This window comes from Arachis stenosperma, chromosome 9 (genome assembly GCF_014773155.1).
Source record: "Arachis stenosperma cultivar V10309 chromosome 9, arast.V10309.gnm1.PFL2, whole genome shotgun sequence".
Taxonomy (NCBI): domain Eukaryota; kingdom Viridiplantae; phylum Streptophyta; class Magnoliopsida; order Fabales; family Fabaceae; genus Arachis; species Arachis stenosperma.
This window is the reverse complement of record NC_080385.1, coordinates 119,830,270-119,847,101: the sequence shown is the minus strand read 5'-3', so window position 1 is coordinate 119,847,101 and position 16,832 is coordinate 119,830,270. Positions and strand designations below refer to the sequence as shown.

Below are 16,832 nucleotides of genomic sequence, written 5' to 3'. Positions count from 1 at the left end.
TCATGCTTTCTAAAACTTTGTTCTTCATCTAACCAATCAACAAATATTTAATGTATACATGCAAACATCATGAGGTCTTTTCAAGATTGTAATAGGGCTAAGCTAAAAGTGTGGGTATATATATAAGGGTAAGTGAGCTATAAATTGAATCCTTGATTAGTCTAAGATCTCACCTAACATATACATATTCTATACAATTTTAAAATCATGCCTAGCTACCCAATTTTCCCACTTTTGTATCACATACTCATGTACCAACTTATTTTAGAATTTATCACATGTGCATTGATCTTTTACTAGATTTAATGTTGGGGTAATTTTGTCCCCTTATTTATTTACTCTCTTTTTTTTTCAATCTGAAAAATAAACTCAACATATAATGCACATGGTATTCTAATTATTTTGGCCTTACATGAGTACGCACCCAAATTTCAAATAATTTCTAGAGTTAATACCTTCTTATCAACCCAAGTTCCCACGGTTCCCCACACTTAATTGATACACAATCTCTATCTTAAGCTAACCAAAGATTCAATTTGGGACATTTGACTTATTTTTCTGCTTAAGGCTAGTGATGTGGTTATAGAATAGAAGGGGATTAAAAGGCTCAAAGTGGCTAACAAGGGTAACATAAAAGGGTAAGCTTATTTGGGATAAGTGAGCAAAAATTCAAATGATGGCCTCAATCATATGCAAACATGTAAATACACTAAACAATGGACATATAGAATGAAACAAAGTAAAGATTACAAGTATAGAGAAGAAGGGAGAAACACACAGGAATGAAAACTATGGTTAAATAATATAACCATACAATTAAGCTCAAAAACTCACAGGTTGTGTGTTCTTTGGCTCAAAAACCATATATCAGTTATTTATATCATGCAAGTAGAAATCAAGAGTTTCCATTCAACTCAATGTGAATCTTTGAATGGCTCTTATAAAAATAAGTATTTTTCTTGAAAAATGTTGTCAATTTACCAACATTTATTTCTATACATATATATGGTGGGTGGATTGTTGTGATTCTGAAAAACCAAAATTTCTAGTTTACTCTTTATTTTCAATTAATCCAAATTATCATATGCTAAAAGGGTAAACTGAACTAAATAATCCATATTTTCTATATCACAACTAATAAGCTAAGAGTGCAAATTAAGCTAAATATCTAAGATATATATACAGCCCAAAATGCAAAATATAATAAAGTAATCAGAAATACAGCAAAAGAAAATGTGCAAGTACTAAAAGTCGAACAAGATAAAATAAAATAAAATACAGAAAGAGAAATAGGATAAAGAGTCTGAAAGTAGTTCACCAAAATAAAGTTTGCCAGATATGGCGACCTCCCCACACTTAAATAATAGCACCGTCCCTGATGCCCAATCAGGCTGGGTGTGAAGAGTCGTCACCTCCGGAGGGGTGTGCAGGTGCTGTTTGTATGGGCTCTGGCAGTGAAAGTGTCTGAGACTCTGCCTGTATAGGTGCCTGTGGGTCTGATGGCTGTGTCTGCTGAGGTTCCTCATGCTGGGGCTCTGCCTGCTCAGCCTCTACTCGTGCATCCTCCTCCTGGTCATCCGCCTCCTCCTCAGATGGCTCTGATGGTGTGTCAGGCTCAGAGGGATGTCAGTGTTGCCGTACCGGATCATCAACTTCAAATGCTCATAGCGTCGCTTGCTGCGACGCTCAGACCGCTCATATCGCTGCTAGTTGCGGTGCTCCATCTGGTCCAGGCGGTCAAATAGGCGGTGCACAAGGTGGTAGATGGGTTGGAAAGCAGGGGAGGGTGTTGTGGATGTGGGTGGTGCAGTAGGGGCTGAAGGGGCAACAGAAGATGTGGCTGCATCAGCTGTGGCAGTAAGAGAGGGCGGTCTGTAGCCCAGAGCCCGGAACTTCCTACCATGTGGGATGATCATCTTACAGTCGGCAGCGGGTGGCTTCTCATCTGCCAGCTCCCAAGGTACCTCAGCTCTGCGGCCCAACTGAGTAATCAGGTAGGGGAAGGACAGAGTGCCTCGGACATGAACCCTGGACATGTAGCACCAGATTAATCGGGGAAGGTACAGGTCCTTGCCCTCCATCACGAACCAGATAAGAGTAATCATGGCAGGAGGCACCTCAGTTTCGTGAGTGCTCGGCATCACATAATTGCTTAGGATTTGTTACCATAGCCGAGCCTCATTATTCAGATAAATAATTTTTATGCCTTTGGGGGTTGTTGTTGACTTACTCATAACCCATGGGACATCAGGATCAATAGCTATAGTGCGTTTCATTGCTTCCCAATCAAAATGCATAAACCTCATATCCTCCTCAACCTGCTGGTAACCATCTGGTCTATCTGATTTAGGCTGGAAGTTGAGGATATCTTCAATTGCCTCTTCAGTGACTAAAATCTACTTGCCTCTGAGCTGTACAGCATCCAGGGTCGTTTTAAAATAGTTGCAATAGAATTCCCGGCCCAGAATGCATTAACCTCAGTCAAGTTCCTCTCCAGAAAGAACCATCCTTTCTGTTTGATTTGTTCTGTGGTGTACTGCTGTAATTCAGCTGAAATTCAGAGGGTATTTTCTAGATATAAGTTCCTTGAAGTTGCAAAAACTGGATACTTCAGTTTACAGTATCGGTTTGCAAACTTGACTGAGTCGGTTGCAGGCACTAGTTGATCGGCCTTTTCCTGCGGAGTAAAAGTCTTTTTCCGCCAGGAATCATCATGTAGTATATCCAAAGTGGTGGTAGATGATTCTCCTCGTTTTCTTTTGCCTATGCTTGCTTTAGCTTTTCCTTTTCCGTTAGGGTCAGACATCTTGAAAAGCAGAGGTTCCAGGATACAGTTTATTAAACTAAAGCAGAAAAACAGGAAGGCAAATAGTGTGTTAGCAAAGAAAGCATGGATAGGAAAAAGAGGAAAGAAACTCAAAGCATGAAGTGAGTCAGATAGATGTAGTGTTTTGGATTGTATGCAAGCTAAAAGTCAAGGAATTTAAATAAGAATCACAATCCAAGAACTATGATATGCAGAATGCTTGTTAGTCAGGAAACAACAATGAACATGCCTAGAAATTGATTGAAGCTAGTTAGTTAAAAGCTAAGAGAGAAGTTAGAAAGTCAATGAAGTTAAGAGTTAAAAAGTGAATTTAAAGTTAGTGGCATGGTATTGTAGTTCCTTTTTAACAAAAATTTGCACAAACTTGAAGAACAAGCAACTTACAATCAAGCAGATATTGCAGATTATTGATGATAAATCGTAGAAATAAAAGAAGAGCAAAATAAATAAAATCATCAATAATGCGATTTAACGAAAAAGGGAACTAGAAGGAGTAAGAATGCTAGCCCATTCGTCCATGAATTGGCTTGGTTGAAACCAATTAGTGCAGAATTCAGAAGTACCAAAGTCAATTCATGAATCCGAGTTGAGTGAAATAATTTGCAGAAAAATCGGGCAGCAATCCGGCAGTAAAAGTAACGTTCCCGGGAAGAGCAATTAGTAGAATCAACAAGTTAAATGCATATGTAATGCAGCAGGAGTTCAGTTCATATGACATTAAAGTGGTGCATAAAAAAGTAGCAGTAGCAAGTCACATGAATTCGGAATAAACAAACTCAAGCTTCAGCGAGAATTGCAATTCAGGGGGAATAATGTTAAAATAGCATTAAACAGTAATGAACAACATATTAGCAGTAGCAACAGCACAGCAAATCCAAAATTGCGAAACAGATAAAGCAAGCAGCAAGAACGGCGCAATTATCAGACCTAAATTCACTAACCACATCCTAGCTACCTAACACCTAAAATCCACTACGAACATGCATATCTAACTAACCTACATTGAACAGAATTGAAAAAAATATGCAAACTAACTAACTTGAACGAAAAAGGAATCGGAGTGCAGTGGGAGAGTGGAGAGAGAAGAGAGTGATGGAGGTGGAACGTTGGGGAGGGGGGAAAGTGACGTGAAGGGGGGGTTAGGGTTTCCACGTCATGGGTTAGGGAATTCAAATCCACGCGGACGCGTGGATCACGCGAGAGCGTGGGTGGGGCGAAAGTGCAACGACGCAAACGCGTGGGTAGGGGTGGGTGGCAATGACGCGTCCGCGTGAGGCACGCGGTCACGTCAACCAGAATCGTGCTAAACGCACGAAACCAGCGTCATTCTGGCACAACTTTCTGTTTCAATTGGGGAGGCAAAAATTTTCAGGCAACGCGTACCCACGCGTGGTGGGTGTAAGTGAAAATGACGCGTTCGCGTTATTGATGCGCACGCGTTGCCCAATTTATGCCTAACGCATACCAGCCGCACGATTCCAGCCCAACTTTCTGTGCGTTGGATGGTGACTCCGATTTGGAATCGATGCCCACGCGTGGCCCATGCCTACTTGTGGTGAGGCACATTTTTTTTTAAGAATATGCGGAATGCGAAATGCAGATGCGGATGTGGATGTTATGAATGATACTAGGGAAAATAAAATAAAATAAAACTAAAAACAAACAAAACAAAATAAAATTAAAATTGAAAGGGAACGATCATACCATGGTGGGTTGTCTCCTACCTAGCACTTTTAGTTAAAGTCCTTAAGTTGGACATTTGATGAGCTCCTTGTTATGGTGGCTTATGCTTGAACTCATCCAGAAATCTCCACCAATGTTTGCAATTCCAATAGCCTCTGGGGTCCCAAACTAGGCACGTAAGTTCGAGCAAGTTAAAGCAGGTGTTCAGGTTCCAGGGATAGTGATTATGAGAATGAATCCCAAGATCCCAAACCTTGCTTTTATACCCGTCTTCGCTTTGATCTGCATTGTTCCAACTGGGCGGTATGCAACCTGAATTTCCACTGAGATACCCAAACTTCTTCTGAAATGCACTTAGTCGAGCTTTATATCAATTCTTGCACCTCAAATTGAAGCGTGGAACTTTATTGAATCTTGCATACCAACCTCTATCACTAGTCATCTCCCTCTTACTCTTAAAGCCACAAAGAGCTCTAAGCTGGCCATCTGTTTCAAGCAAACTATATTCAAGTGGAAAGGTGAAGATAAAGGCTAAGAAGTTTACCCACTTGAAGGTTGTATTGGGTGGTAATGGCCTTGGGATAGGTGTTTCCAGTGGTTTTGCAAGCTCTACTTCCTTGTACTCCTCTGTGGATTCTTTCAATTTCTGACAAACCTCTTCAACTGCAACCACGTCTTGATCAAAGTCTTCGATTTCTTTCTCATCACTCAAGTCATAAGTTGGAGGTTGAGAAAAGTCTACCTCCACATCGGCTTCATATTCACTTGGGGAAAATTCTTCAAACTCAAAGAGTTCAATTGTGGATGCAAGTTCATCACTAGAAGAGTTTGATTCATGATCATCACTGCCAAGGGAATTAGCTTCTTGATCTGTTCCGTCCAATTCTTCATAAGATACATGCCTTGGGGGTTGTGCACTATCCTCTTTGGCATCAGTTGTAATTTTCTTGGCGGAATTCTCTGCAATTTTTGATTCTCATGGAGGTTCAGCGTCTCCTAAGTCTTCAACCAATTCTTCTTCTTTGATAAATTTGGCTTCCTTTACTTTTCCAGTACAAAGGCATGCTCATTACTGTCTATCGGGGCTTCCAGTGTCTCCTTCATGCTACGTTCTTCATTAAATTCCTCACATGAAGCCATGGGGGTTCCTTGAACGTCCGAAGGTTGGGATGCTAATCGATTTATCGCTTGCTCCAATTGGTGAAGAGTTGTATGAAATTGGTTCACTGTTTCCTTGAGACGATTCTTTGATTCTTGTTCCATTGGATATGGGCATGGTGCATATAGAAGTGGTGGTTCTTGGGAGTAGTTGGGTTGGAATTAGGGCGGATACGGGTTAGGGTCATAAGGAGGTGAATGGTTGTAGTTGGCTTGTGAGTATGGTGGTTCAAAGTTATGTTGAGGAGATGGTTCATAAACATATGGCGGGGCTTGTTGATAACTACAAGGGAGTTCACCATATCTATCATCTTGGTACACACCTCGGAATGGCTCTTAACTATAGTAATTGGATGGAGGTAGTTTGTCACGAAAGGGTCCACCATAACTATTGTCTTGGTATGCATCGTAGAATGGTCGTTGTCCATGGTACTTTGGAAAGTGTTGTTGCCGAAAGGGTTGATCAGATCCTCGTGGCTCCTTCCATCTTTGATTGTTTCGACCTTGATGCATGTTCCTATTATAGCTTCCATTCCTTACAACAACATTGGAACCAAACTTAAAGCCAGAGGGGTGAGAACTAATAAAAATTAAAATAAAAAATAAAAACAAAAATGAACAAACAGCAAGAGAAAATATTTACAATAACCAATAATAAGGCACACGTTTGCGATTCCCCGGCAACGGCGCCAATTTGACGATCGGATTTCTGCTAGTAAAGAATTTCTTCAGAATAATCACGTTGTAAGTATAGTTTCTAAACCAATAGAGAATCCTTTCGTACAAAAGTTTTGGTTGTCACAAGTAACAAAACCCAATAAAATTTATAACCGAAGTATTTAAATCCCGGGTCATCTCTCAAGGAATTGCAGGGAAGTATGAATTATTATTGGTTATGGAAACATGTATATTTTTTGGTTTTTGAAATAGGGAACAGAAAAATAAACTGGCAATAAAATAAACTAATTATCATGAAAACCATTGCAAGGTATAAGAACTGGAAATCCCATCCTAGTTATCCTTATCAGGTGGGACGAAAATTATTTATTGCTCTCACTTAGTTAACCCTTACTAAATAAAGGAAAGTCAAGTGGACTAATCAATTTGATTCCTCAAGTCCTAGTCAACTCCTATGGAAAGACTAGCTTTAGAGGGATCCAAATCAATCAGCAAATTCCAATTTTCAATCCACATCTGAGTTTGATAACTCAAGTGTCACCAATTACTCAACCAAAGCAAAGGGAGGAGAAATCCAAATTATTTATATCATAAATAGAAGAAAGCAATCATAAATCTGAAATACCTCAAATTGCATTAAATAAAGAAAATCAAATCTAACATGCATAGAGTTCAAAAATCAAATTGGGAAAATAAACGAACTAAAGTAATAGAATAAATAAAAGTAGAAGAGAACATAAATTAAGGAACATTGAACCTGGAATGAAGAAGAAGTAAACCTAACCTAAGAGAAATCCTAAATCCTAAAAGATAAGAGAGAGGAGAGAGTCTCTCCCTCTAGAAAACTACATCTAAAACCTAAATTGTGAATAATGAATGTTGTGTCTGTTTGATTCCCTTATTCTCCAGCCTCTATTCTGTATTTCTGGGCTTGGATTTGGGCCGAAAAGGAGTCCAAAAATCGCTGGGAACGTTTTCTGCAACTTCTGCACGTGGCGTCCGTCACGCGTGCGCGTGAGTCACGCGTGCGCGTCATTTGGAGGTTTTCCTTGTCACGCATACGCGTCAGTCACGCGTACGCGTCGCTTGTGCTTTGCGCTAGTCAGGCCTTCGTGTCGTCCACGCGTGCGCGTCGCTTGGGTTTTGCGCAAGTCACGCGTCCGCATCGTTCATGCGTGCGTGTCGCTGCCATTTCCTTCTAAACTTCATTTTCACGCGTTCCTTCCACTTTTGCATGTTTCCTTCCTGTTCTCAAAGCCATTCCTACCCTATAAAGCCTAAAAATACTCAACACATGGATCACGGCATCGAATGGTAATAAAGGATAATTAAAATTAATAATTTTATGGTCTAGGAAACACATTTTCACATATATTAAGGAGTAAGGAAAAAATTGTAAAACCATGCAATTTATATGAATAAGTGAGCAAAGACTTGATAGAAACCGCTCAATTGAGCATAATATAAATCATAAAATAGTGGTTTATCACTAGCCCAGGCCCTAGACTGAGAAGGTAGTGGCACCCCTCCAAGCTACCTAGAACCACCACCATGACAAAATTATGCCATCAACCCCATTACAGCAAAACTATAAGAAAACAGTAAAATAGAGTGTCAAAAGCTTACTTGAATAGTAACAGCAATGAGTAACGGCTAGAAAAAGACGAAGAAGAACCACTCAGGCAAACCAATCCTGTCAGTAGCCGAAACAGTGCTCGCAGCAGAGAAGAGGGCTGAGAAAGGTACAAAGAGCGACAAGGAAGATAGATCGAAGTTGCAAAATAAGGAAAAACAAAATTTGAAACTAGTTTTTAGATGAAAGCACCCTAAATTTGCATGAATTAAAGGAGCTGAAGGGGTAGTAAGGTAAATTTAGCCACGAGGGCAATAAATTCCCCTCCCATCAAACTGATGTGATGCTTCGAAAACTGCGGGCACGATCCTCATGATTAGAAAACCTGGGAACCGTTCATTTCTATCTGACCTACCAGGCTCGACATCACCCCAGGACCATAGAAACGTGACAACACTGCTAGGTCCAGGCACGCCACGTTTGGGGGAACTGTTGCGAGCTCGGGTTTTGGACTTGGTGGCAAACTTTGGGCCCAATCCATCAGGGCTTGGCCCCAGAAACTGAATCATCCAAAAAGTCCGCTAGCACCATCTCTGGGGTTAAATGTCACAGATACGTATCGTATCTTTCTGATTTAAGGAGGATCTAAGCATTGTAACCCATACATATAGGGGAGCCTCCAGCTCCCCCAAGGTAAGCAACTGACGACCCTAAATTTAAACATCTAAGACTAATCTTGACTTAGGTATCCGAGTGTCTTTGTAGGTCTTTCCCCTCCCTGTTCGTCTAGCAACCCGAATAGCCGCTAGCACCAGCCTGGTTGCAGATCCCGTCGTTTCAAGTCTGTCCTGAACAGGAATGATCGTCGAGATGATGGCAGTGATACCTATTTGTTCTCAAATGACTTATATTAAAAGCAGCTAATAAATAAGTTATTTTGTTCGGAAAGTTATCACAGAAGTACTTGTTTTAAAGTTGTGTGGGGAGAAGTAAAATCTTTTGACTTCTTCAAAAACTTTTAAACAACTTTTTGAGAAGTTAAAAACATATTTAAAAAACAGTATCAAACACAATTAATATGACTTTTCATAAGTTAAAAGTCCAAACAAATAACTTTTGAAGCTTTCCAAACGGGCCCTAAGTATTTCAAATTGACTTTAGAGAAACATGACTTTTTTTCCCAACTTCGAGTGTCGTGGTTCTAATGGTGGAACACGTCATAGTCATAGACTCATATCTAGTAGGTACCATTAAACTAGGGGTAAAAATGGGTAGAGCCAAGCCAAGTTTTGGCTTTGACAAGTCTGACCCATATTATAAATTGATGGCCAAATCTAGGCCTATTATTTCTCATAGGCTTTTTTTAAGCTGACTTGTTTTTGCCCGACAAGCCCACAAGCTTATTTGGAAAGCCTATTTTATAAATTAGATCTCAAAATAATACACTTAAAAAATTTAAATTGACATTAAATACATTCTAAAATTTATAATTCATCATTTGTAAATCAATTTCATTTATATATTAATCGTTAGTCACATATCATAACCATATTTACAATTTATAAATTTTTTTTAAACAAAAAAAGCTAAATCATAACTAGTCTTGACTATTAAATTTTTTTTGTTTTATTTTGTGTTTAATATAAATGAATAGTTAAAAGTCTAAACTAAGAATAAATTTCGTAGGTTTTTTTTCAAATGATCAAAATATTATTATATTCACAAAAATAATTATACAATCATATATATACAAAATCATATCATAAAATTACTAACTCTTATTTCTCTTTACAAAATATAAATATCAGTAATAAGGGTGACAAAAAATATCTAAAATATTAAAACAGATAAAGTACAACTAAATATTCAGTAAAAGCTTCATCAATTTTTTCATCTGTTTTTGGAAATAAATAATACTATAGAAGGTGAAAACTTAACCACATAGTCTTTCAGAATTATTATAAAAAGATATATATATATAAAGCAAATTTGTTTAACAGCAGTGATTATTCACAACTAGAAAACGAATTAATACAGACAGATTTACATATAGGTTTAGTCTTTATTACAGACGAATTTTTGGTTACCGACGAAATTACCGACGGATTTTGTCCCTCAGTAAAAGCATCATCGGAAATTATTTACCGACGGATCTTTTTCCGTCAGAAAATTACCAACAGATTTTTACCAGTTACCGACGAATTTTCCCTCTGTAAATTCTCTATCCATTTCCCTAAGACGACAAACTTTCCGACAGATTTTTCGTTCGTAATTACAGACAGATTTTCTGACAAATTTTCTGTCTGTAATTACAGACGAATTTTTCGATAGATTTTTCGTCTGTAATTATAGATAGATTTTCCGATAGATTTTTTGATTGTAGTTTGAACCTTGGAAAACCATCTTACACTCTGGTTACAGACAGAAAATCAATCTGTAAATCTATCGGTAAGGTAAAATAATTTTTTTTTAGGTTTTTCTATTACAAAAATAAACATATTTTCATACAAAATAAATATAAATTTAATAAATACAATTTTTTTATCTATTTTATATTCGAATATTTATAATACTTCAAAAAATAAACAAATTTATTATATTATCAAACTAAAAAAAAAGTACTATAAACAAGCAAGTTAATATAATTCAAAACATAAACAAAGTGTATTAATACATCAACTATATTATTAAGTAACAACCATACATCAAAGTGTGTTGATACATCAACTATATTTCATCACAAATAAATATTTAATTAAAAGAGCATGTAGTCAAATCTTATGGAATAAGAAATCTCTTAGCATGTATATTTCCCAAGCCAAGCCAAGCTAAACAAATTGCTAGATGTTTTTAGTGCCGACATGTAATGCATTTGGTTTTTCTCAGTTGAACTATCAGAGAAGAATAATTTATATTTCTCATCATCCACTGCTTTCTGTTGCCTTAGTTCTCTTTCTAAGCCATAGGCAAGAGAATCATCAACTTGAACTCCAGATAAAATAGAGTTGATCCTGTCAACGGCCGCAAAAGCTCCTCGGAGATCCCCAAAGGTATTAACCAGTCCTTGAACCTAAATGATATAATATCAGAAACTAAAGCAACTTAAACCAGGAGGAAAAAGAGGAAAGCTCTTTAAGATTGAAAAGGTCAAGAGTATGACTCAAGAATAGATGCCTTGCATAGCAACAGGTAAAATCCAAATTGCTTGAGCAATGAAGTTGCTAACAACACGGCCATCATCAATATTCATGCGTGGTCCATATGTGTTGAAGATTCTTGCAACGCGTATTTCTACATTAAAAGCATGTAAACAACAAAGTTGAGTTGCAAAGAAAAGAAGCTTCCAAGTTTGAGGAAAACAAGAGCAGAAATTCATTTTACCTATGCCATGTTGCCTATGATAGTCAAACATCAGAGTCTCAGCCATACGCTTCCCCTCATCATAGCAACTTCGTACACCTGTTATAGCACAATGATTCAGTGCATATACAGTTATACACTACATCAAGAAGCCAAGATACACATATTGAGACTGATATAAAAGCATGTACCATTAGGGTTGACATTGCCCCTGTAGGTCTCAGGTTGGGGATGCACAAGGGGATCTCCATACACCTCTGAAGTTGATGTAAGCAAAATCCTGCAAATAAAATAAGAACTAAGACCAACTGATTGTATAAGCTGAAATTGTTACTACTTGACATAGAAAGTTTTCCAACCTTGCTCCTACTCGCTTTGCAAGCCCAAGCATGTTCAGTGTGCCAATCACATTTGTCTTTATTGTCTGAAGAATATTATTTCTTTGCACATTAGTTGGTTTTTCAAGGTTCATTTTTCAACCAATGATGCATGACAGAAGAAGATGATTGAAGACAAATTAAAACTCAAGAATACCTTCACAGGATTATATTTGTAGTAAATAGGAAAAGCAGGGCAAGCAAGATGGCAAATCCGATCAACCTCAACCAGCAAAGTTTCAGTGACATCTAGAAAGGGATAAGAGTGATAATGTGCATCAGCATAGTTAATTTATGCAGATTTATAAGCAATGCAAAACATAATATACTAAACACATAATACAGCATATAAGAGAAGGGGAGTATATGCAAATACAGGATTCTATGAGAGACCATCAATAGCAGATTACCAATTCATTGACATAACTGGATCCAAATCAATAAAAATAGTAGAACATAATCAGAATAACAGAATGCCATGTGAGGAATGACCTGAAAGAACTTGGAGAAGCGCAAGGGAGATGGCTGAGGAGGTTGCTTTGCTGCTCCATTAGAAGCATTGGCTGCCATTGTCAAAATCTTTCTTGTTCAAATCCTGAACCAATTTCCAAATGGTCAACACTTATTATGAGCCTTTGCACAAATTAATTAGTTGAAAACATCAAAACTTCATGAACCAAATCAAACTGAAACCAAGAAAATGGACCAGGAGATAGTGACAGACACTTAAGTAACAATCATTGGAAGAGAGAAAGAGAGAGAGAAAGAGAAAATGGACCTGACTTAAGCAGAGAAAGAGAGAGATCAATCCACAATCCCAAATCACAAGCCTGGAACAAAGATCTATGATCAGAACACCATTTTATAGTAAGAAGAGCAGATCCAGAAATTGAGGTTTCTCCTACTACAAAACACTAAACCACAATTTTCTTTTTAAATTACTTAATTACATAGCAATAGGTGAGGAAAGAAAGGGAAAAAAAAGTAATTTTTGGAACCTTCAAACTCACGGAAAGTTAAGTTGAATAACAATCATGAAAGCTCCTAGGCAACTACATGGAAACCAAAAAGGCTGGCATCATACCAAACTAAAAAAGAAAAAAAATAAGAAAAATAAAGTACCCAAAAACCAAAATTGAATCTTTTTTTAATCACCTACTAAATATTGTAAGAGGTAACTACAGAGAACAGACCCAAGTACCAAAATTGAACCTTTTATTACCACCGAATAGTGAACTACCTGTAGGATAGAGGAACACAGCAAAAGGCGTTTTCAGGGAGCGGTGATACTTAGGGTATGAATGAATGTCAGAGCTTCAGAGATGTGAAATCTAGAATTTGTAAATCAGTGAAATTAATTAGTATTTATGCGAAAGAAAGGAAGAAGTTATGTGATGTAAGGTGAGCTTGATTTTGGGTGCATGTTTTGTTGATAAACACAAAAAGTCACAAACAACATGCTGACTACTGAACAGGGATGAGCTGTCACTGCTCTATATTTAAGTGCAGTACTTTTCATTTTCACTAAGTATAATGTCGCCTTTTCACTCTTAAAACTAAAAGTAAGGAAATGAAAACAGAAACCAAAAAAGAAAGATTCTACATGAGATAAAAGTAAAAATTAAACAAAGTATAGCTCCCTCCACTTCAAAGACAACACAAGCTTCGATTCAAGGCTGAGATAAGCTTCAAAGCACAATGACAGCTTATAAAAGATACTATAAGTCTATAACTCATCAAAACTTAAGAGACACCATCACAAGCAACTATTTGAAAATTTGCATTTTAACATATATATTTTCTCTAAACTATCATTATTTAAAAAATCATTATGTTAAGTTACCAAAAATTAAAGAAAACCTTATCCAATTAATACTAAATTGGTTGATACATGAACATGAAACTTAAAAGAAAAGGTACACGAAATAATTAATGAAGCAATGCACGTAACATTAACCTTACCCTCCCCATAGAAAATATTGCATCAACCATTAAGCAATGTTCCCCTGGAACCCTGCATTATGAACCCTCCTTTGTCCCCCATTCATATTTTCTCATATAATATAAATATAAGACCCTCCTTTATGCCTCCCCTTATTCCATTGTCCCACACACAATTCATCAATTTCCCCTAACAAAAATAACTAACCATCTCTTTCTCAATCCCTCTCCAACCAAATATATATATACCATAGTCCTCACAGATTAATTTCCTTAGCTTGCTTAATTGCAAAATATATATAACTATGGCTTCTTCAAGTAGAAATGGAACAAGTAGTGGTGGGTCAGGTTCACCGTGTGGGGCGTGCAAGTTTCTGAAAAGGAAGTGTGCTGCAGATTGCATATTTGCACCATACTTCTGCTCAGAACATGTGCTCTGCCTATGCAAAATATGCACAAATCAGTGCTCTGCCTACGCAGAATATGCAGATGAGTAATTTATTTAGAATATGCACAAACTCTTCCTTTGTAAAGTTACTCATCTGCATCAGAAGAAAAAAAAAACAAGCAAAGATGCTATGACTACAGCTTCCATCAAAGCTTTTCAATTTTTCTTTACAAAGAAAAACCCTCAAACTTGCTCAAAACTATTATCAAATCAAACTATTAACTATTAGTACCTGCTTTATATCTTCATCATAATCGCTGACATTGAAATTGATATCTGCATCAATGCCACAGAACTTGATCGCAGCTCGATCATATGCCCTGAAAATTAAATCAAACTTGCACACTAAAATTCAAATCCATGAAATATTTTTCATTAGCCAAAAAGAAGAAAAAAAAAAGAACCGATAACAAAATTACCTAGCTGCAGCATGTGCTGTGTCAAATTCACCTATTAAAATATATAAATAAATAAATTTATAAACAAACAGAAAGAAAGAAACGCACAGCTGAGGAAGAGAAAACAGCGATGGTATTGAAAGAAAGAAAACAACCATGAAAGAGAAAGGAAATTAGGGTTACCTGCACAGCTGAGGAAAGATCGAAGAGAGAAACACATCAACACACAGAAAAGAGCAAGCACTAGTGGCGAGATCGAAGAGAGAAACGCACATTAGGGTTTGAAAAGGAGCGATGCGAGCAAGGCCGACGGAAGGGGTGCGACGAAGAAGAACCCGGAAGCCGTGCGACGGAAGGGAGCGATGCGAGCAAGGCCGATGGAAGTTGAGTGCAATGGAGGTTTGTGAGACGGCGGTGCAAGGCTGATAGCGCCGCCGATGAAGTATTTAGAGGAGATGAGCGTGGAATCGCAAAAGTGTGGTGTGAAATTAAGAGGTATAATCGTGATTCTCAAATTTTTATTTTAATATTTTTGACGTAAAATTTTAAATGTTTTATCTGTAATAATTTAATAAAATATAACATTTTTGTTTATTTAATTACAGATAAATTTTTTGTTTGTATTTATTTTTCACGAAAAAAATTAATTTTTTTGATGGAATTAAAGATGAATTTTTTTTTCTGTCTGTAATTTATACTAATTCATTTTTTTATTTTTCGACAAAAAATTCTTCTAAAATTCCGTTTGTATTTTCATGGGATAAAATCCGTCGAAAATATTCGTCTGTAACAACTAATTTTCTAGTAGTGATTGCTGATTCTATGTAACCTTTCTCTAACTATTTATCTCATTCTTAACCCCATCTAATTCTTTAATAATTAGTTCACTAAACATCAATCTTTTCTCCAATAATATGCAACATACTAATCAAACATATGCCCCACTAATAAGCCACCTAATTTTTCACATTTCAATCCAACCACAATATGTACCGTACCCCACATTCAATCATGGGTATTTTTCATACAAACTCTAATTTCATGAATCACACTACAACATGTCAATACATATCAAATTTTCACCAAACTTATCAAGGGGCGTAACTCACCTAATCACATCCTCTGGCCCAAAATTCATTCACGTTCAAACAATCACGGCCTTTAGCCCAAAATACCTCAACACATCAAGAGAGATAGTTCAATTAATCACAGCCTCTGACCCATAATTTATTCAGCATTCAAATTATCATAAAGTCAATCTCTTATAAGACACCACACTCCACCATAATCCGAACCAACAAGTCACAAATAATTAGATAGACAATCAAACAATCACATATAAAGAACAATTATGACAAGTAGTACAATTAGCAGTTAATAGAATATCAATTAGGCAAATCAAGTAATTAATGTAGACCCAAGCAATTACAAACAAATGCAGTATGATGCATCCCTCTCCTACTGGCCGTGAGCTCATGTGTCGATTATATTGCCAAAATCGACACATCCGGTAGCTAACCCGAACATTATCTTTCTATTGCGCATCCCAAGAAGTAATTGTTTCATATATATATATATATATATATATATATATATATATATATAGTCTCGCAAAGAGAGTGTCCTGTTTACATCTCGCAGGGAGAGTGCCTTGTACACCTTGTAAAGTGTACAAGATGTCTCTGGTACGGGTTGAGAGATGGATCGAGAACTTGCGAGTTGAGGCAGATGCCAGATCACTTGAGTGGAGCAATGGGGGGAGGTACCTACAAAGACACTCCGACGCTCAAGTCAGAATGGATCTGAGAGGTATAAGGTGTGAGGAATGAATGAATACCTGTAGGGACTTGGGTCCTCTATTTATAGGTTATGGGAATTATCTTATCTTATCTTGTTTGATCAAGATAGGGAAGACGTTTGAATTCAAAAGTCGGTTAGGAGTTCTAGAGGGCCGGTTTTCGGGCCTTCTAAAAGAGGGAGGCGGATCGAACCCGGGAAACCGGGTTCGGGTTCAACCTTGGGTCCGAGATCCGTGGGCCGGATCCGTAACAGTTGCCCCCGCAGCGGGAGAGCGAGTAAGGTCGGTCTGTCGCTGGGAGGTGTGGTCTTGACTGCGGGCTAAGTTTTTAGTTTTTCTCGGGCGTTCGTTTGGTTCTATGGAGGGAGATCGGTGTCTCGGCCTCGGTTTTGCTAAGGGTTCGTCTAACCGTTTTGGTTTGACGTGATTCTTCCAAGTCCACTGCGTCTGTTGCGTTCTTCGAGGCGTGCTTTATTAGTTTTTTTTTTCGAGGGGGGCATTTAATGTGAGAGGACGTTTTCCTCTTTTGCCCCTACGCGCCTTGCCTTGCTTAGGGTTAATTGTGTCTTTCTGCCCCCCCTTTTGAAACCG

At 37.6% G+C, this 16,832-nt stretch overlaps 1 protein-coding gene across 1 annotated transcript; it reads right to left on the bottom strand.

The window, feature by feature from the left end:
- Positions 1 to 10,586: 10,586 nt before the first annotated feature.
- Positions 10,587 to 12,226, bottom strand: LOC130949871 (UDP-glucuronic acid decarboxylase 6-like). Its single transcript, XM_057878481.1, has 7 exons — positions 12,127 to 12,226; positions 11,814 to 11,905; positions 11,639 to 11,703; positions 11,471 to 11,559; positions 11,301 to 11,378; positions 11,094 to 11,210; positions 10,587 to 10,989 (listed from the first exon to the last, which is right to left on the bottom strand). Exons 1-7 carry the CDS (start codon positions 12,224 to 12,226, stop codon positions 10,973 to 10,975), a joined length of 558 nt encoding a protein of 185 aa, XP_057734464.1. The 3' UTR covers positions 10,587 to 10,972.
- Between the last annotated feature and the right edge of the window lie 4,606 nt (positions 12,227 to 16,832).